A 23,566-nucleotide genomic window follows, 5' to 3' on the forward strand; every position below is an offset into this window, starting at 1 on the left:
ATTACAAAACCCTTATTGCATTTAAAATATTAATATTTTTTTAAGAAATTGACCAAATTTGCCTTTAAGTCTTTTAGCTAACATAACATTGGACAAAAACAAAAATAGATTAATATTCTCAAGAGCTCACGGAATCCAAACCCTGTAAGCTTTTTTATCGATCGAAATCTTAATAGAATTTAAATGGAGATTTCGATCGATATCGTATGCCATAATTTGGGCCCTGGACGTGGACTTTATCAACTAAAATTTAACATATTTTTGTGTTTTCATTTTGTATAACTTTTCTCAGGTAGATTCGAAGGACATACAAATTATGATCCAACAAACATTTATTTAAAATTAATTTTTTCTATTATTTCCCAGTAGGATTTTGAGTTAACTTAGGAGTCAGAGGTGACTCAAATGCTAACCATTTTGCTTATAAAATACTATTCAGTTTTTCAATGTAATGTCATAGGAACGAGTCAGTACTCACTCACTATACATCATTTTCAGTTAACCAGATGAGTTAGCTTCTAGTGCATAAATAAAAGATAAGCTGTGTGTTACGTGTGCAATTTTATTATATTATTATATTTTTTTTTACCAAATTGTTACAGATTATAATGCAATCAATATGCAGCACCATTTCCTATACATATATAGAGCATTCTCTTATGTCTTATATTCCTGAAAATGTTAATTTATTCAAATTCCTTTTCATTGCTGAAACTAATTTTCATTTTCATATTTAATTTTTTCAATACAAATTGTTTGACAAAAAAATCGTTTTGCACTCCTTGACAACCAAGAAAGTGAAAAAGTACCATCCATGCCTGTTTCGGCGTCAATCCGATATGGTTCAGTGTAAATGCACTAGTTTTATAAAAGGAGAAGATTTGTCTTCCTTTATTTGATATTTACCTTAAGAAAGTATGCACACAAGAAGTGCTCTTTAAGGCTTCTATATGACGAGAGTATAAACAACAACTTATTTCTAAGTATGGAGGCTGACAAAGTTTAAATACAGTTAGCGGTTTACTCGTTGAATTAATAATAGTTTTCCATCAAAGATGTAAACTAAAGTAGTAAATCATTAGGATTTACATTTAGAGGAAAAATACCGCAAATAATCGATTTGTACTTAAACATTGCCGGCCCCTTGCAACACTTAATGTGTTGTAACTAAATTAATGAGAAGTCATTAAGGACTCTCGTGGACTGTTTTTCCAAATTAAAATGAGCCCGTTTGAGCCATGATGAGACTCTGGTTGAGCCATAATGGTTGAGCTATTAAGAGACTCTGGTTGAGCCTTGATGAGACTCCGGTTGAATCACTAAGGACTCTTGCTGAATTAAAAATAATTTAGGAAAAGGTTAGTAAAGTAAAATGATATATAGTGATCATTTAGGAATTCGAAACATAAGTCTGCCTAATGACTGATACACAATAAATGTTTACAAGACACAAACATCAGCCATACAAAGCTATCATTAGTAAAATTACCTAAATATTCTTCTTTCCATCTTTTTCGATAAGGCGTTAGGGATAGACGTAAATCTCGAATTATCTATATTTAAATATTACCTCATATAAGGTTACAGTAAGTGTTTGCACGTAGTGCCTTGTCGTAGACGAAATAAAAATTTCGTCTACTTTATTGCACCTCTAGCCATTAATGGTTTCTGTAACCGCCGTTTGGTGCAATGCTTTCTGCGCGTTTATTATCGACAATCTCGACGTCAGATGGGATGACGTCCTGGATGTCTGCAATATAACGCCGAAAATCTGACCGAATGTGTCGAGGGGCCCTCCCCTTCCTCTTCCATTAAAATTTGATGGTTGGGATGGAATGGCTGATGACATGCCACCAGGAATTGTCTAGCCAGCAACACATTATGTTGCTTGACAGACAGCATCCTGGTTTCCTCGTGCAAGTGATCCACGTTTGTCGTTTTGACACATCCGGTTGCGATTCGGAGTGCATTATTTTGGGACGTCTGCAATACTCGTCATTGTGTGTCACTGAGATAAGGGGTCCATATTGGGGCAGCGTAATTAAGGAGAGAGCGACCAATTGCTTTATATGTCGCAGTTATTGTCTCCTTATCCATGACCCAGGAGGTGTCAGCGAGTGCTTTTAGGACTTTATTTCGTGATTTCACTTTATGGCTGATGTAGGTGGCGTGCGATGAGAAGTGAAGAAGGCTGTCAAAGACAACCCCTAACATTGCAGGGATACGTCTGAGATGTTGAGTCCATCCTTACTTCCTTAGTCCATGAAGTAAATAGTGACACTGTTGATTTGGAAGTTGATAACTGTAACTTGCGTTCCTGAAAATGGTCTACGATGGTGGCCCGGTATTGGAATATTTTGGCACTTATGTTTTCAATGTTAACACCAGATGAGAAAACAGTACAATCATCTGCATACGACACCATCGAGACACCTTGTGGTTCAGGAAACGATGCAAGATAAATATTGGATAGTATGGGTGACAGTACTCCTCATTGTGGCACGCCCATTTTTATCTTGCGGTAGTTGGACTTCCGGTATCTGAACTTAACAAACGCCTGTCTGCCACAGAGATAAATGGCAATCCAGCATTTGACATCGTTGGGTAGAGTGGAGTTAGGTTCAGAGCCGCAACAATTGTACGTTGACACGGTCGCTGCTGATTAAGGCCGTTAGCGATTTGAGTAGTTATCAAGTTGAGTGCTGTCGTGGTACTAAGAGATTCCCTGAAGCCATGTTGGTGGTTGGCTAGCGAGAAATGCTCTTTCAGAGATGGTAATAGTAGCGATTCTAAAACCTTTACTACAGGTGATAATAGAGAAATCGGGCGGTATGATTCTCCGTTTGTAGCGGGCTTATCAGGTTTTAGAATGGGAATAATTCGCGCAACTTTTCAAATATCAGGAATCACCAACTGGCGAATCGAGAGTTCGAGAAGGTGGGTGAGAAATTTTATTGCTACTTTACTAAGTTTCTTTAACACTTACATTGAGATTCCGCAGGACCAAGAGCGTTTGATGGTTTGCAATTGGAGATGATGTTTTCAACTTCAGGAGGAGTGAAGCAGTAGGGCTCAGAATCTCGTTTGAGATTCTTGGTTCTCCGGATTATAGCTCTTTTGTCCCGGTTCTGCGAGGTGGGGTGTTCGACAAACGGCAGAACTGAGTTGCATGTTTCCTGGCATCTGTATATTGCATGTTGTTAAAGGCGACAGCGGCGAGATTTTTATTATTTGTTGATCTAGATAGATATCTAATAGTAGACCAGAGCTTTTTAGAACTTGAAGTACATTGGTCGAGAACTTGAAGTACATTGTTGCGTGATGTTCATTTACGGGATTATTGATCTCTGCCGTCAAATGTACAATCCGTTCATCAGCTGGGTTGCTAGTACGCAGGTGATCGCGTTGTTCTGCTAAACGTGCTGCTTGAGATGGAAAATTGGGTCTTATATTAGGGATTCTTCCTGCGGGGATAAAACGCTTTGCCGCCTTAAGAATGGTTTCTCTCAAAACTTTCTCACCCTTTCTGGCACATGTGGGGCCTGGGTTTTGCTCAATGCCTGCTATAATTAATAGGATTCCGAGCAAAAGCGCCGGCATATTTTGCTCATCTGGGAAAAAAAACTTCCGGTTGATACAGCTGTTGCTGAGTTGACAATCTTTTTTCCTTGTTTTGTTTTCTATTATTATAATTCCAGCAGATGTTTGTGTAGTTGTGTATTGGCAACTGACGTAGGGAATCGTCAATAAAGTTTGAAAAGCCATGCCAGTTGGCTTTGTTGTAGTTAACAAACGTGCGTTCATCAGGCTCAACATAGTCGATAGGCCTCTCTACAGTGACCACGATGGGAATGTGGTCCGAGTTGAATACTGTCTGGGTTTGCAATGTGGTTTGGGTAAGTAGCGACGAGCAGACAATGGAGATGTCTGCGGAGCTTGAGGATCTTGCAGTAATTCTTGTTGAGAAGTCCTCATTTATTGCAGCGAAGTCTGAATCATCTATCTGGTCAGCAATACTAATACCACGGGTATCATTCGGTAATTGGAAATACCAGCTCTCATGATGGGTACTCAAATCGCCAAGTACTATCACCTAGCAAGGGATGGGATATACTTAGGTGATAACTGGCGCCGATGCTGTTAACGGGCGGGATATATACATTGACAATTTCAAGATCAGTATCTCCAGTATATACTGATATGGTCATTACTTCTAGAAATGGGTCGGATGTGGGAGAGATGGGAGCCTGTAGCTAACATTTCGCTCAATAATAAAAGCAAGTCCTCCGCCGTGATCTCTATCCCTCCGAATGATATTATAATTCCCAGAAGTTGAGAAAGAACAATCACTGATGAGCTTCGTCTCCTCTATTGCAGCTATTAGAATGTTGTTATCGTACATATATTTTGTGATTTCAAAGATCTTATTCCTAATTCCATTACAATTTAACTGCATGACTTGGAATGACTGATGGGAATCAGTAGTATGACATAGCTGTTGGAAGGATTGCCTTGGGGAAGGAAATAATTTGTTATTTTGTTATCTCACAACTGAGGTGATGACGTTGTCTGTGCTAATTGTTGTTGTAATGTAGACGAATACGGGGGCGTTTGCACAGTACTGCGGGAAGTTGTTATATTTGCAGTTTGAACTGGAGTAGGGACTGTTGGGATGGAATTATTAATACAACTGTCCGTTAGAAAGCTTTGACTCCAGTTCCTGTGTGAACGTAGATTTGTGAAACGTCTTAAATGGCACCAATTTCCACAACCATTACAATTTGGGGATGTTATGTTTCTCCGTATAACACCTTGACATACAAAGCACGTACATTGGTGTGTGCGTGGACTGTTGTGTACAGAAGGTGGAGTGCGTACACGGGTTGGAGGTGTTATACTGAGAGGGGTTGTACTAGTGTTTGTTGATGATGGTGTCTATACCCACTTTATAAAAAGCTTTGTGTAGGAATATGATCGAAGAGTGATTTTCGTGTGACAGTGAATCCGTGAGTAAATGATCAATGAATAATAAAGCATCTGAAATAGATTTCTTCTTTCTGAATACAAGCTGGTGATTGCATATTATATTGTTAGTATTAACAAACCACCAAATTCGATTTGCTATTACATATTTATTTTTTTAGTCTTGTCACGTTTGGTTTTAATATCAGGGTTATTGTGCTAATTTTGTAGAATGATGGAATAAAATTTGATTAAATAGATAAATAAAGATAGAATTACCCGATCGTTGCTGTACACGTACTGTAACGTACCGTACTGTTAGCACGTTTGTGCAATTATTGAACTTAAAAATAAACACAAAATTATTAAAATCTTCAGATTTTTTAATATAAAAGTTAAATTATTACGCAATAATTTGCTTATTTTGTTATTTTCTTAAAAATATTTTATGTATTTAAAAAAATTCAAAAATTACAAAAAACAAAAAATAAATTGCAATAAATATTCAATTAGATGTTCGAAACAGTGATGGTTATTGAGAGGCACTTTTTTCAAAATAGTTAAGTAGAAAAGGTACCAAAATTAAAAAATATATATATAAGTAAAAACGTTTAACTCATCAAGCGTTCTAATCCTGTTGAATACACCATACCTACACTTTTTTCTCTGAGTATAAAAGTTAAAAAATATTTATTTTCTCTATTCAGGTGCAGGAGTTATAGCTTTCAATAGAAAGGTCTCAGTAACATCTATCGATTGATATACAATATTACATATATCTTTAACTCATTGAGACCAAAAGTCATATTTTATGTTTTCTTATATTGACTTTTTTACAAAAGCTTAGTTATCTTAAAAATATATCTTCTTCATATCACATCAAATTTTGTAGACAATATGTTGGGCTTTCATGTGATATATGATTGAGAGACATATCTCATATCAACCGTGCACTTTTTTAAATAATTTTTAACTTTTTTTAGAAAGTATTGAAAAATTTAAAGTTACCTTATAACGAGCATATCGGATAAGTAGAATCAATCTATATAAATTGCATTTAATACAAATCAATGACTTCAAAAATATACATTTTTAAACTTAGACAACGCCTGCATATCATATGAAAGCCCAATTTGTTGTCTACAAAATTTTATGTAATATAAAGTACCGTTATATCGATATATTTTTGAGAAAACGGTGTTTTTGTAAGTAAAAAAGTCAATATTAGCAAACATAACATTTCATCCTGGCTCTCAATGGCTTAATAATTTGTGTCATATTATATATCAATCAAATGATATTTCCAAGACCATATCGATCATATAAATATATACAGTGGTGGAAAAAATAATAGAAACGACTTTATTTAGTGGTGAAAACTAAATTTTCTCAAAAAGTACCCGTTAGAATTTGATGATTTGTATCTTAAATAAAAGGTATTTAGGTCTACTTTCCTATGATAAATGGAGTTTGTAATTTTTTTTGTTCCATCGTATTTTATTTGTATTATAAAAAAATGGGAATTGGAAAAAATAATAGAAACGATTCACAGTATTACACTGGGGACATAAGCTGAGATTTCTTAAATTGCGTTCTGTATTTATTTTTAAAAATTTGAATTGAAAATGATATTCCCAATATCAAAATATACTATTTCCTCGGTTCTTTATGTTAACGTGTGTTTTTTTTTTCAACGCCTGGTTGACCATATGAGCTCTGACGGCTGAATTGAAGCCACGACTATCAAATTTTCTTTAATAAAAAGTTAAAACAGTGAAAGAAATTGCTTAACATTGCTAAATTACTTAAAAAAATAGTTCTTGAAAAGATTTCGAGCCGAAGTTTTGCATCCGCTTATAGATAACAATAATCCACCGATTTTGGGCCCCGATTTTGAGCACTATTTCACATTTTGACAATTCAACCCGTTCTTGGTGGTTAAAAAGGAGCTTAAATATCAAAGTATCTTGATGGACAGGTAAAACAAGATTAATTTAAAACTAAAATTTCAAGAAATGTAAAAATTTCGAATATTAATTTTAAATTTAGGTATAGTACTGTTCGGGAATTAATACTAGTATAGACCCAATAAGATCTACTGCAAAAAATAAAACAGAATGTTTTTAAACGAGGGAAATAAAATATGTTTTTTATTTTATTACCTTTTCTAAAATCTAATACGTTTATTTTATAAAAAAAATACAAAGAATATTCTTTGTGATGTTTTAATATGATAAGGTGCATTTTATCTGAACTTACGTTACAGGAGACTACCTACAATTCAAACTGAATTTTAAAATTTTTTGGGTTTTGTGAACTTTTTGTGTTAAATTTTACTTATTTTAGCATTATTTCACAAGTCTATTAATATACTTTGATACTTAAGCCCCTTTTTAACTACCAAGGGAAATATTGCTCGAAATTTGGCCCAAAATTCGGTGGATTGTCCTGATCTATAAGTGGGTTTAAAACTTTTTCTTCTCGAAATCTTTTCAAAAACTAATTTTTTAGATAATTTAACCATTAGAAGACATTTCTTTCAAATCTGAAATTGTTATTTAAGAAAACTTGAAAGTCGAGACTCTGATTCAGTTTTCAGGATCCATATGGTCAATCAAGTTTGGAAAAAATAAATGTTAACATAAAAATTAAAGTAAGAAGTATACTTTTATATTAAGAATTTCATTTATAATTAAAATTTTTAAAAATAAGTACAAAACGTAGTTTAAGAAATCTCAGCTTATGTTATATATATATATATATATATATATATATATATATATATATATATATATATATATATATATAACATATATATATATATATATATATATATATTTATATATATATATATATATAATTAATCTAGATATATAATTAACATAAGAAATATTTTATGTATACATATTACTAACATCACATATGCCATAAACATTTAAAATGTAAACAAATTTATGCATAATAAAAATTTAAATTTGTAAATTATTGCAAAAACTGCGAAAATAACGGCACTTTTACAAAACAAAGAAAATTGGGATACTAAACGTTTTTTAAATAACAGAATGTACAAATTGGATTAGAATAAATGTGGCGCGAACAGGGCTTAATATATTTACTGACAGCCAGAAGGCAATAAGGGCGATATCAGGTGATAGAATTAAATCTAAGACCTTATTGAATTGTAAGAAAGCTTTAACTGGATACTCCCTCAGAGGTAAGGTTGGAATAATGAAACGATGGGTAGAACCACAAAGATCATATGGGGTGACCCTGATGAGAGCAAGACGAGAAATCTCCTCAAAATTAGGAAGTCTGAGGTTAGTATGATGGTTCATATTCTGAGTGGATACACAGGATTACGAGCACATATATACAAAATTGGACGTGCGGATTCAGACGAATGTCTGAGCATGTGGAGAGGACATGATGTAGTATACCTCCTCCTTTCAACCTAACTTAACCTACCCACCCTACTCCTAACAGCGTGTCCAAACATTTCCTACAATTGGACTAAAAACAAATGTATACAGTGCCGTCAAAAAAATAGAAACAAGAAAATCTATTTTCTGCCAAACTACATGGTAGAATATGATGATCAATATCTGAAATAAAAGCTATTTATGTATACTTTCATCTGTGGAGAGGACATGATGTAGTATACCTCCTCCTTTCAACCTAACTTAACCTACCCACCCTACTCCTAACAGCGTGTCCAAACATTTCCTACAATTGGACTAAAAACAAATGTATACAGTGCCGTCAAAAAAATAGAAACAAGAAAATCTATTTTCTGCCAAACTACATGATAGAATATGATGATCAATATCTGAAATAAAAGCATTCTTGAACTTTTTTGAATATAACTGAAATAGACATTGGAAAAATAATAGAAACAAGTTATTATAGTCGAATTTCCCACTTTTTGTTTATAGATTAGCACCGTCATTAATAAATCATAAATCTGATTTTTCGATTATATCTTTAAAAAATTGTAACTAGAAATTACATTTTAAATATAAAAATATCCTTTTTACTTTATTCTTTAATGTCAAAATTTGTTTTTTCCAACTTTTATTGGCCGTATATCACCAGGCAGCTGAATCGGAGGTGCCACTTTTAAAATTTCTTAAATAAGATTTAGAAACAATGAAAAAATGTCTTCAAAATGTTAAATTTTCTATAAAATTAATTTTTGAGATGATTTTGAGCTGAAAACGTTTTATATCTATCTTCTGATAATGATAATCTACCGAGTTTTGGTCCAAATTTCGAACAATATTTCAATATTTGGCATCTTCTCAAAAATTAATTTTATAGATAATTTAACATTTTGAAGAAATGTTTTTCATTGTTTCTTAATTTTATTTAAGAAACAATAAAAATAGCACTTCCCATTCAGCTGTCTGGTGCTATACGACCATTAACGTGTTGAAAAAATTAATTTCAACATTAAAAAGAAAATAAAAAGGATATTTTTACATTTAAAATTTAATTTATAACTAAAATCTATAAAAAAAATAATGGAAAAATTCGATTTAAAAAATAATTTTTATGGGGGTGCTAATGTTTTGATCAATAAAATCTTGTCTTTAATAAACAAAATAAACATTTTTTGTTACAGTGTTTTAACGACCTACCATAACTATAAACAAATTCTTTTTAATAACTATAATTACTTTAAAGAAAACTTCAATAAGGTGGTGCGTTTGTTTTGGCCAATGCTGTATGTATACCAAAAACGAAAATTATTAAAAAGTAAAAGTTATAAGTACCTTTTCAATAGGCCGTCTACTTTCCCCCATGTGTTCATGAATTTTCCCTTCGGTAGTTATATTTTTTTCGTTAGGATTTTTACTTTGCTTTGCCGGTTGAATATTCACAACTTCATTATATTGAAATGTACTTAAAGATGAACTTTTTGGTAATACATTATTTTCTCCCATTATGACTTTATTATTTGTGTTATTAGCAAAGTCTGGTTCGTCATCTTCAATGCTTACAACATCTGCAATATGTATTGTCTCACATTTTTCTTCATTTGTATTTTTTTCTTCATTTGATGCTGTGGATGCAATAATTGGTTCGATTTTACTTTTTTTTGCATTCAAATAAATATGTTCCTTGTACCGTTCCCTTTGTCTTTTATTATTTAACCTGAAATTATATTTTAATTATTAACTTACGTTTAGTATAAAACTATGTGTATTTTAGACGGTTAAGTTATTTTGACATATCTCACCGTTTTAAAAATAATACTGTACATATCTAAATGAACTCCTATTTTTTAATCGGTCTCATGAACTCGACTAAAAATATTTTGGGAAGATTAATAAACATAACAATAAGGACATTGTGGTTCCAAATCTAGGTGGACAAAATTATTTTGTTGTTATTCTAATTGAACCTGCCATTGCTAAAGGTCATAAGTCCATCAATATAAACTTTTAAGGAGGAACAATAATATGTTTTGTGTAAAAAATTCTAAAAAAGTTAAACAAAATTTAAACATAGAATTTAGAATATCTTTTGAAATTTTCAACCGATTTCTGTTTTAAATATTGATGGAACGATAATTGCAGAAGTGTTCGGTTATTTTTTTTTTTTTTTCACTGTAATAGTCAAACAATATTAATTTAGTGGTAAAATAGTTGCAAAAACATAGTTTTCGTTTTAAATGATTCAGAAGCACAACGCAACCAATTGAAGAAGTCCGAATGCCCTAAGGGTCGGTCGTTATTTGCAACTTTTGCTAAAATACAGAATTTAGTATTGGGAAACAAATTGGATGTGGTACTTAAAATCATCTGAATTTCACAGGGAATATATAAAATCCTCCAACAAATGAAATGGCATCAAAAAATGAAATTCGAAAGAATTGCGAATCGAGCCATTTTAGAAATGAGTGTGTCAATTGAATTTGAATTCAAAGATGTATCTTGTTTTTAAGCTTAAAGTATTTGCAAAATCTTATAAAATATCTTTATTTAAAATTTTAATTACCGAAACAGACGGTCGATGACGGATGAAATTTTTCTTGAAATGCATTTACAGAAAAAGTGATAGAAGAATATAGGGAGTAATGTTTGCGAATATTTGATTTAAATATTCTTTCATGTAAATTGGCAGTCCAAATGATCCAATGAATTAACAGAGTTCGATACCCTATTGTCAGCGATAAATACTTTCGCCCTCTGCTAGTCGCGTTCGAGTAGCTCAAAAATTGACTTAGAAACTCCGGCCCATATATGAAAGTAGTATTCCATTTTCCGCAGGCAAAATAATATATGTATATGGTTGGAAGTTTGACATAAAAGGTAATTTATGAAAATAAGAAATGGGGAATTTTACATTTAAAATTGCAAAAAAGTGTGCACTGTCAAGTTTTTATATCGCCTTTAAAGCATGAAAGGAATCTTGATCTTCGAAATGATTGATAATCAATGGTATTAGTCAAATGACCTGTTAAATGACTACCACTGTTATTGTTTGATATCACTAAAACACGTTTTTGTTTTCCATACAAAACTAGTCTAAAATACATATGTATGTACATACATATTTATATATATTTGTAAAATTATTTACCATTACCATTTTATAGATTTGTTTTTATATATAACAGATATTTTATTTCTTCTTATCAGTGAGCTCAACTCCTTCTGCTTTTGATCCATTCTCCACTTGGGTTGTTTGTTCCGGTCGCCGTAATCGCCAGATGGAAAATTATAATCTTGTGCTCTTACTGCATCATTCATTAGTGCGTCATCGTCGTCATCATCATCACTATACTCATCACTACTAATAATGTGCTCCTTTTCATCATAGAGATCCATTCTATGAATATTGAACTTGGACTCGCGCGTTTAATTCATATAAACATATACTACATTCAATATGTAAATGGCTGTTTATGGATTGACGACGACTAAAGGTGTGTATACCCTTAAACAAAACTTTCTAATTGCACTTGCGATATTACCAGCAAAACTATGCAAATACAAAATCACAACATTCAATTATCCACCAATTATTTGTGAATCAATGACTTTTTCAAATATTGCATAGATTTTTCATCAAACAATGCAGATAATTTGATTAATATGTATAATGTATCCAACCGCAAAATTTTTGCAGAAAACGCAATAGAGCCCTGCGACGACAAACATTAACATCGGTGACGGCTGACACTAAAAATTTCGTCGGCAGCTTAAAATCGGCTGAAAGCCGGCTAATTTTCCAGATTTGTATTTAAAATTTTCTACGATATTAGGTAAAAACTCAATTAAGGGCCCTTCACACGGTCACACTTTACATACGACAAGTCTAATGAAAAAGTAAAATGAAATTCCATCCGTATGACAAAAAAGAGAATAAAAGTTGTATGATTTATATTTTTTGTGTTTACACGATTGGTATAAAATAATACCAAAGTAAGATGGAACAGCTGTTTCACTTTTTTTGTATGTGTTTACATAAAAATACATCCCTGATCTAATGCGACTTGCTTGTTTTTTGAATCATTTCAAAAAATGAAGAGAGCCATACGACTGTCAAATTTTCCATTCTCTCAATGTGTGATGGTTTCATTACATATTGCGTTTAGACGATCACATCCGTTCTCTTCTACACAAAATTTTGAAAGATCATATTACTTGTGTGCTCGTGTGAAGGGGGATTTAGAGTGATAAAGGGCCCTTCAGACTATAAGACTTTACGTACGTACATCCGTATTTTAGTAAGGAGTATAAAAGTCGTATGATTTATAATTTTTGCTTTTACACTATTGGTATAAGACATTAAATGTGAAAGTACACAACACGCTTTTCAAACTTTACGAGCTTTACAAGCTGCAAGTTACACACCACGCGTCATTTTGATCTTTCTTTTAGAAAAGGTAGAAAGGAAACAGGTGTTTTTTGTATATGCTTACACAAAAATACAAAGCTGCGCTAATGCGATAAGATGTTTTTTTTTAATTATTTCAAAAAATGAAGAGAGCCATATGACTGTCAAATGTTCCATCCAGTGTGACCAATTTGGCATTTTTGCAGCTAGATTTAGCATTTTTTATTTTGATTTAGCTGTAAAATTTTAATTTAGCATTTGGCATTTTATTTAGCATTTTTATAAAATATTTTTAGCATTTTTAGCTTTTTTTGCAATTATAGTATATAAACAAAAAAAGACAAATTTTTGCAAAAAAGATTTATATTGGAAATAGGTTTAACCGGAAAAAATCAGAATTAAATGCAAAAAGATTCATGAAGATAAATAACTTAAAATTACGCCAATACAAGTGAATACTTTAAAATGTTGTATTCTAAAATATTTTTCTGGAACCCAATGCTTTTTTAAATTCGAGGTGATAGAAATAATTCAAGAGATTTCATATATTTTTGCAAATACGTTCAGTACGCTATTTTACAAACTAATACTTTTTGTTTGCTCATGGAATGAAACATATAATTTTGGAAAAGGCTATGTATGACGGTTAATTAACAAATTATATTTTTTCCTATACGAAAAAAGAGGTTTTAATTTTTATCATCCTTCAGGAGTTTTGTTAATTTATTGAAAATAAGTATTGAAAAAAATCAATAATATATAATTAAGACTTTCTCATCCTACTTTCTGTTCTTTTTATTTTTACCAAATTTTTAGTAATTTTGTTGTCACGTTTTTTTTTTTAATTAAAAAAAAATACATAAATTTCGAAAATATTATTGACAATTTATTCCAGAATTACAAACTTAGGGATATGAATATATCTCTCAATTCATTTCATGCATTCTCATATACATATATTTTTCCGAAAAAAATCTTGGAAGTATGAGTTATAAACCTGACATCTATTCACCGAGATTTAAAATTATTTCAACGGAATTTTCAATATTTCCTTCCGAAAACACATATACTTTTCCTTCCGAAAACACATATAGGTTTTATACCATGAGCAACTGTGTAATTAATAGAGTTTTAATGTAATTTTTGCATTCAGAAATATTTTAAAGTTATACCCCATTTACACATACACGAAATCTAGTAGATTTCATTTAAAATCTTTTTCCAAATCTAGTCCGTTTACACTTACTATTCTTGACATTTAGGAAGATTTTATTTTTTCTAATATTTCTTGAAAAAGTGTGTGATATGAAAAATAAGAAGGAAAAATGGGATATTTATCAAAATTCCATTTAAAATAAAAAAATAGATATTTAAATATAACATTACCTTTTATTTTAGATTAACTTTTCATTCATGTTTTTCAATTTATAAAAATTTTGTCGACATTTTAATTTTTTTTGTTTGTTTTGTTTTCCTCTTTTTTCTTGTGTAGTGTCGTATTTTTTAGTATTATTTAGGAAAAAACAGATTTGCATCACTAAAAACTATTAGATTTTGAGTAGATTTTAACGAAATCTAGTTACGAAGTAGATTTTGTTTTGTATGGGAAATCTAGTTAAAATCAAGTAGATTTGGCTCGAAATCTCATAAGTACTAGATTTCGTGTATGTGTAAATGGGGTATTAGAGACATTACATATTGCTAAATTTACAAAAATTTTGAAATAATTTTTAGCATTTCTGTTTATCTTAATACCACGGAACTTAATTTTTTACCCTACTCCACTATATTACGTTTGAGTATACTAATCGGTTAAAAATCATTGTCTGAATCGATTAAGCCATGTAAGTCATGACCGTCTGGTAGAGGTTGAAATTTTCAAAACAATAAGCACATATTCTTTTTGATCCAATGACAAAACCTTTTAAAAATGGTTAAAGTCCGTCCTTTATTTTACCTAGCCCCCATACATATACAAATGTATAAAGCCTTTCTCAGAAAATTAGTTTAAATATATCGGAACCAAGGTTCAATTCAACATAAATGCTTTATTACGAAAAGTAAATCAAATTTTATACTCATATGGTCAACCACGGCAGAATATACTTTCTTACTTGATATAAATTACAATGAATTTCAGTTACAAATTAATATGAATTGTTCATAAAAACACTTAAAAAATTTTAGCATTTTTTTGGCATTTTAAAATCAATTTAGCATTTTTTCTAGCATTATTTTGGATGGGATTTAGCCGCAACATTTTTTGAGACCTGGTCACACTGGTTCCATCCGTATTTTCTCTCAATGATTACAATTTAAACCGCTATCGACAAACCGCAAAAAAAAAGAGCGAGCTACAAATTAAAATTAAGCGACTATCGACAGACCACATTTTTCGACGTTTATTAAAAAAAGTCAAAGCAAAATGATGTGTTTGTTTAAAATTAGAATTATTTTTTATATATTTTTATTTTATTCAGAATAAAATAAAAGATACAAAACAATATGTTTTCGAATTTTAATTTTTATTATTTACATTTAATATCTTCTGTTAAGCTAGGTACTCTGTTCAAAATTTCGTGTCAAACTACATATCGTCACCTAAAACGCAAACGGCCCTATCTAACAATTTTTTTAAATTTACAGGAGAAGCAAAAAACTATTGAAATTGGAAAGTTTGTTTCTATCATCACGATTTATTTGTAATAAATAAACAAAATGTTTAATAGTGAAACCTATCAGGTATTATGGTAGTGGACAATGGCGTATATAAAAATGGATAAATTGGACTTTTACCTTTAATATTTAAATGTTTTTGTAGATAGGGCCTTTTGTTTTTTGTCAATTAAATCGCTAATTTACATACATTAAAATCAACAATAAAATCGGTTTTGAATTTTTGGTTAGTTAGGGCCGTTTGCGTTTCAGGTGACGATATAAAATATTTGGTATGAAATATTTGCGAAATATTTTCGCAAAATCAGTTCTTATTGTGTAAAACATTGTAAAATTTATCGGGCAACCTTGTTTTCCAACTTACGAAATAACATAAGCAACACTTCTTTCGCACGAAATTAAAACAAACAGCTGATTACATACGCACAAGAAAAAGGAAAAAAAGGGAAAACAAAACGAAGAGTTTTGTAAGATAAATTGTTAGTATCTCTGAATATTTTTTACTTTGGAATAAATTACATTAAATAAAATCATTTCTGCCCTGAGCCATGGTTTGGCCTGACGGAGGTATTATAAAAAGAAACACACCAAATGGTGTAGTGGAATTAACGGTACCTCGACCACGTTTTTATGTGGCCGATGGTTATAGAACATCATTCGATATTTTTTTGACGCCCCACAGGAACATGGGTTTTCTTAATCCGGTTACTGTAGGTAAGTTATTGTATGAACAATTTAATGACGTAGATTTTTTTATTTCTAAACGAAAATTGCGTATCTCGAGTTCCAACATGGAGGTCATCAATAATTTAGCACGTGATCCTGTTCTCAACGAACAATATTGCGTTTTTATCCCATCTGAAAATTGTGAAGTTAAGGGCGTAGCTCCTATTCCAATTGAATATTGCGACGAGGAAATATTTAATGAGGCATCTTGCAAGAATTTATCAAAATATGGTCGCGTGCATGATTCATGCGGCATTTCAGAAGTCAGAAGATTTTCTAAGACCGATCCCTCAAAAGGGGGTAAAAGATTTGATTTGGACTCTGTTCTGATTTGTTTCTCTGGTAGGGTCCTTCCCTCTCATTTGAATATAGGTGGTATTAATTATGCGATATCCCCTTTCCGTGAGAATGTTATCCAATGTGGTAAATGTTGGCATTTTGGACACCGGGAGAAATCGTGTTCTAGACCTCGTAAACTTCGCAGACTGTGTACGTCTGTTCATGAGGATGGTTTCGAATGTACGTCAGAACCAAAATGCGTAAATTGCGGAGACAACCACGTCTCATCATCGAAGGATTGCCCCGTTTTGCAGAAACTTAGAAAGGCTAAAATGGAAAAAGCTAATAAATCTAGACCCCAGATTATTTCTTTCAATAACATCAACTCTGACAGTCTTCAGAAATTTAATTATACATATAATATAACAGATTTTCCTGCACTAAAGCCCCCTGGGAAACCGACTTTGCCCGCAGAGAAAATATCTGTTTCTCCCCCTGCATCCAAACGGATTAGAACCTGTTTAGATCGTCAAGTCGGTGTAACAAAAGAATCTCCTACTTTTGTTGCCACTGCAATATCGTCACAGATTAAAGAGGCGATGGCCAAACAAATACAGCAGTCGGATGAAAATACTGTTAAAGTAATAAAACCTTTTTTAAACTACTTTCGGAAACTGTTAGTGTAAATGAGGGAGTAGATAATATACATAAGGAATTTAGGATAATTTTGTCCTCTATTTTTGACCAATTTAATTTAATTTAAAATTTAATGATACTAATGAGACTATGTCAACATAATTGCTTAGGTATTCGGAATAAAATTCCACAACTTTCACAGTTTCTATATGATAGAGGGATATCAGTTGCGTGCAATTCGGAGACTCATTTGGGTCCTTCCATCGAGTGTAGGATTAGGGGTTACACGTTGCCTCGCTCTGATCGGCGGACAAATTGCACCTCTGGCGGAGGTGTTGCGATTGCTCTGAGGGACAACTTGAAGTTCAGGGAGCTTGATTTATCATCTCCTACACGTGCCATTGAGGTTTGCGGCTGTGAACTTGAATGCGAATTGGGCACGGTTACGGTTTTGTCATTTTACTTGCCACCTACTTTACATTTTTCGATTTCGGAATTACGCTCAATCTTATCCTCTGTGAATACTACTAGATTGATAATTTGTGGCGATTTCAACGCACACAGTTCATCTTGGGGTGAATCCAGAGATGATGTTCGGGGACGTAAGATATTGGTCTTTGTGGATTCGTGAAATTTGGTTCTCCTGAACGATGGTTCGCAGACATATTCTGGAAGAGGAACATCCGCAATAGATCTGACAATGGTTTCTCCTAACTTGAGCCTCTTGACCTCCTGGATTGTCAGCAGAGAGTTTTTGGGAAGTGACCATCAAATAGTCGAAACTTATTTTGACATAGATCCAATATTTTGAAACTCATTAAGCTTTCAGTTCCCAAAATTATTGATAGCTCCCGCTTGAATGACAAAATGTCAGAACTCTTTATGTCATATCGTTTTTTGGAGTCTCCCGAAATTGAAAAATTGAACATATTTGGAGAATTCTTCTATGAACAGTTTAGGCGAAAAGCAGTTAATAAACGTAGGCCCCAAATCCCTGGTGGAATGCCAGTTGCAATAGGATAGCGGCACTTCAGAAATTAGCTTTTCGAAAATATATTAGGAATCCGTCAAGGGAAAACTATGAAAGTCTTATAAAAATTCGTAGAGAAAATAAATACACTTTAAGACATGAGAAACGTTTAGGATGGAAACACTTTTGTGATAAGATAGATTCCTCTATGTCTGTTTCAGAAATATGGAGAACAGTAAAATGTTTTAAGGGAAACTTTTCTGAATCACTTTCAGGTTTCAGGAATTTTTTGCCACAGTTTTGTGATGACCTGGCTGGTCTGTTGGTCCCCGGACCTTTTTTATACCAAGTTCTCCTACGGAAACTCACCCTGTTATATATGATATAACTTTTTATGAATTAGATGGGGCTATTGAATCTTGTAGGAATACTGGTTTAGATGGTATTCGTAATGGCCATCTAAAATGCTTTAATTCTGGTAATAAATCCATGATTCTTGGGATGTTTAATGAAGTATTACGTACAGGTTTGATTCCATCTTCTTGGTTTAACTATTCTGTTATCCCACTCAGGAAAAGATGCTGCCCATCTAATCTCTCAAGTTCATTAGATCGATTGCTATGTCATCGTGTGCTCGAAAACTGTTCGAGAGAATTTTGAACTTTCGACTTGAATGGTTTTGATTCTAAGGACAAAATTGGACGCGCTCAATCTGGTTTTCGGAAGGGAAAGTCCACTATGAATAATGTTATCGGCCTGTGGTCATTTATTTCACTGAAAATTTCGGAAGGCCTTTCTGTATTTTTGGTATTTGTGGACATAAAAGGAGCATTTGATAACGTGAATATTGGACTCCTGTACTCGCGACTTATCGCTCTTGATATTCATCCACATTTGGCACGGATTTTTTATTGTCTTTTTGAGGTTAAGGATCTGTACATTCTCCATAATGGAAAATCGGCGTTCGTTTACCGGCGTCCCTCAGGGCTGTGTGCTTAGTCCGCTTTGTTTTAACCTGTATATTGCGGGATTTTTGATAATCTTCCGGAGGACATACATGTGTTGGTTTACGCGGATGACATCGTGGTTTATTGCTCTGACTTCAATCCATCTGGTGCCAGGCATAAAGCTCAGCTTCCACTGAATCTGATTGGTGATCGCCTCTCTGATCTACAGTTGTCGTTATCTGTCAGGAAGACTAAGGCCATGATATTTACGGCTCCTAGGCGACGTTTATTGCCAGTACCTCCGATACTATTTCATAATGAACCCATAGAATTTGTGGATTCTTTTATGTTTTTGGGTTTTACTTTCCATAGACATTTGAACCTAAGACCTCATGTTGAAGCAATTCAGAAAAGCTGCTTTAAATTTATAAACATTCTAAGATCACTATGTGGCGTAAGTTGGGGTTCAGATCCAGAATGTTTAATACGCCTCTATGTTGGGATTATTAGACCCAAGTTGGAATATATTGCTCCTCTCTTATTAGCATGTCCTAGATCTACATTTATTAAACTTGAGAGAATACAGTGGAAGGCTCTACGAATAGAGTTAGGCGCCATGATGTCTTCACACACCTTATGCCTGAAGCAAATTGCAAATGTAATGCATCCTCCCGAGCGGTTACAACTCCTATCAGAAAGATACATAAACAAAATGCTTTCATATGACAATAGCATTGTGAAGGAAAATATGATAAAGTTGTCCGAATCACCCTTTTTTCGCACCCATTTTCAACAATGGTACGGTAAAAAAAGGAATCGATTTCTATTGTAAGTAATCCTATACACACAATCTATTTGACTCCTCTGGAAGCTCTATTATATAGACCTGTGGTTCGCTATTTGAACATTAAAAAATCAAATTGTACACCTAATGAGGTGATAGTTAAGTTTAGGAAAATGACCAGAGGCCATTGGTCTAATTTTACACGTATTTACACTGACGGATCGAAATCCGGGGATCTTGTGGGATCTGGTATTTGGTTCCCTAGTATGAATATGGAGGCATACATTCCTCTTAACGGTGAATCCTCAATTTTTGCGGCAGAGGCTCTCGCCATAATTGAATCGTTAAAGTTAGCACTCATACAGGGAAACAGGAAAATTTTGGTAGTTTCGGACAGTAGATCAGTGTTACAGGCTCTGGACTCGCATCCTAAGAGCCGATCGCATTCTTCTATTTTTGATATACGCAAATGTCTATTGGATTGAAAGATAAGGTTCATAATCGTTCATTTTCTTTGGGTGCCCAGTCATATGGGTCTGGAAGGGAACGATTACGCTAATAGAGTTGCTTCGGATCATATCCCTTCAATGGACAGATGTACCATCCCAGTTTTTGGTTCTGATCTCAACTCTTCTGACAAACGAAAATATAACTTATTATGGCAGGGTCGATGGAACGATTCAGAGTTTGGTAGGCATCTGTATAACTTAGAGCCTCGTGTAGGTGTTCACCCATGGTTCCGTGGGCATCACTTAGGCAGGCCTCTAATAGTTTTTATTAATCGACTGAAGATCAATCACACTAGGTGTGGTGATCATACTTATAGAATTGGTATTAGGGATAATGATTCATGTTCCTGTGGGGCGTCTCAGACTGTGGAAAATTTATTGTTTCATTGTACGGATATTAACCCTCAGCTCAGGTCAGACTTGAGAGCTAAGCTCTACAATCTAAGGGCAGGTACACTTAGTGTTCCAAATATACTCAAATTGAATAACATTGAGATATTTAAAACACTTTTTGATTTTTGCAAAAAAGCCAACATTGTGATATAGATATTGTGATATACTTGTTTTCAATTCCAAATTTTTGGAAAAAACAATAATCTGTGATATTTTTTCTACGCTCAAGTCAAGAATTCTTAGTTTTAAGCTAGATATAATATTTATTAATTTAGATTCACTTTATTTTGTACATTATATACGATCTTAATATACCTCTATTTGTGTCCTTCGTGTTTAGTATAGTCTATGTATATTTTGTATATATTGCTTCTACATGTTCGTCTATTGGTGTTGTTTACATGTGGATATAATTGTCTTATATTCATTTTGTGTTCATCCTGTTCTATCCTATATTTCTCCTATTTATTTTCTATTTATCAATTCTATTTTTTCTGTATTATCCCATCATTGTAATCTGTGTATATTATGTATATATCGTATCTACACGTCTAAATATGTATGCCATATATATACTGTGTCCAATATTTCTTAAATTATGTTCTATTACTTGACATTTATTGTATCTTAATATATGAACTGAAAATTTATAACGTTTTTATGAAAAGAAAACATAACACGAAATAAAAAAAAATAAAAAAATAATAAATAAAAATCTGAATTGAAAAAAAAACAGAAAAAAAAGATTTGCGAAGAAAGACACAAAATAAGAAAAAAATAAATGGGAAAAGAAAATAATAATAAATATGAAAGATAAAAATGCAAAAATCGCAATGTGGACATCGTGTCTCAGTCGATTATTTTTCAACAATTGTCATTCTAGGTTGAATGACATTTATATGAAGAAGAAGAAGAAAAAAACAAACAGGGGAGTTTTGGAAAACTTTTTTCAGAGTTGCATAGAATCGTACTTCTTTGTGTATACACGTGGAAAAGTACATAAAAAATGTAAACAAAGCAAAAAATACATTAAAAACGTAAACAAAAAGAAAACAAACTATAACAAACTCATTGATTTATTTGTGAAATATTGAAATATGGTAATAAAATTGAAAATCCTTTTTGAGCACTGAACCTGAAATACGTTACTGATAGGGAATCGAAAAACGAATCGATCTCTGTATTAATTATTCTTCGGAGTGCTTTCTATTAGATGCTGTGATGTAACAAACTTTGAAGAAATTACAAAGTTAACAAAAAAGAGTTTATGCTTAAAAAAATTAAAAATATTCTTTCAGCAACAAAACAGTCAATAGTGCCCGATGGGGAATCGATAGACTAATTGATTCCCATATTGATTTCATTTATGGGTACTTCTTATTAGCCAGTGTAACTTAACAAACTTTGACAAAGTCGCAAATTTAACAAAAATGTTTTTATACTAAAAAATATTTAAATATTCTTTGAGCAGCAAAACTAAAATACGTGATCGATAAAGAATCAATAGACGAATCGAACCGCGTATTGATTTTCTTTCTGAGTACCTACTTGCTATTAGCCGGTGTCAGGTAACAATCTTTGACAAAGTCGCCAATTTTATGAAAAAGTTTTTATACTAAAAAATTTTAAAATACTCTTTGAGCAGCAAAACTATAATGTGTGATTGATAGAGAATCAAGAGACGAATCGATCTCCATATTGATTTCATTTCCGGGTACTTGCTGTAAGACGGTGTAACGCAACAAAGTTTGTAAATTCGCAAATTGAACCCAAAAGTTTTTATACTAAAAGCAGCAAAACTAAAATGTGTGATCAATAGAGAATCAATAGACGAACTAAATCCCATATTGTTTTTTTTAACCCAAAAGTTTTTATACTAAAAAATTTTAAAATATTCTTTGATCAGCAAAAATAAAATAAGTGATCGATAGGGAATCAATAGGTGAATCGCACCCCATATTGATTTTTTTCTGAGTACTTGCTATAAGACGGTATAATGTAACAAACGTTGATAAATTCGCAAATTTTATAAAAAAATTTTATACTAAAAAATTTTAAAAAATTCTTTGAGCAGCAAAACTAAAATATGAGATCGATAGAGAATCAATAGACGATCCAAATTCCATATTGATTTTTTTCTGAGTACTTGCTATAAGACGGTGTAATGTAACAAACTTTGTAAATTCGCAAATTTAACCCAAAAGTTTTTATACTAAAAAAATTTAAAATATTCTTTGAGCAGCAAAACCAAAATATGTGATCGATAGGGAATTGTTAGCAGAATCAATTCGCATTCATTCAGACGGTGTAACGTAACAAACTTTGACAAATTCGCAAATATTCTGAAAAAGTTTTTATACCAAAAAATTTTAAATTATTCTTTGAGCAGCAAATCTGAAATATGTGATCGATAGGGAATCAATAGACAAATCGAACCGTATATTGATTTTTTTTCCTGAGTACTTGCTTTTAGCCGGTGTACCGTAACAAACTTTGACAAATTCGCAAATTTTATGAAAAAGTTTTTATACCAAAAAATTTTAAACTATTCTTTGAGCAGCAATACTGAAATATGTGACCGATAGGGAATCAATATACCAATCGAACACCATATTGATTTTTTTCTGAGTAATTGCTTTTAGACGGTGTAACAAACTTTGTAAATTCCCAAATTTAACCCAAAAGTTTTTATACTTAAAAATGTTTAAACGTTCTTTGAGCAGCAAAACTAAAATAGGTGATCGATAAAGAATCAATAAACGAACTAAATAATATATTAATTTTTTTCTGAGTACTTGCTATAAGAAACTTTGACAAATTCGCAAATTCAACAAAACAG

General features: G+C 32.3%; 1 protein-coding gene across 1 annotated transcript in view; it reads right to left on the reverse strand.

Moving 5' to 3' along the window:
• LOC119609531 overlaps positions 1–12,155 on the reverse strand; it is a 31,816-nt gene extending 19,661 nt beyond the window's left edge. The window contains exons 1-2 of the mRNA XM_037964359.1: positions 11,554–12,155; positions 9,735–10,116 (exon numbers count right to left, since the gene is read on the reverse strand). Of these exons, the coding sequence (XP_037820287.1) occupies positions 9,735–10,116; positions 11,554–11,795 (624 nt within the window). The 5' untranslated portion in view covers positions 11,796–12,155. The remainder of the gene's footprint in view (positions 1–9,734; positions 10,117–11,553) is intronic.
• Positions 12,156–23,566: the final 11,411 nt, after the last annotated feature.

The sequence above is a fragment of the Lucilia sericata genome, unplaced genomic scaffold, assembly GCF_015586225.1.
Source record: "Lucilia sericata isolate MDLA Ls3-8-SP2 unplaced genomic scaffold, ASM1558622v1 Contig000024F_arrow, whole genome shotgun sequence".
NCBI classification, from domain to species: domain Eukaryota; kingdom Metazoa; phylum Arthropoda; class Insecta; order Diptera; family Calliphoridae; genus Lucilia; species Lucilia sericata.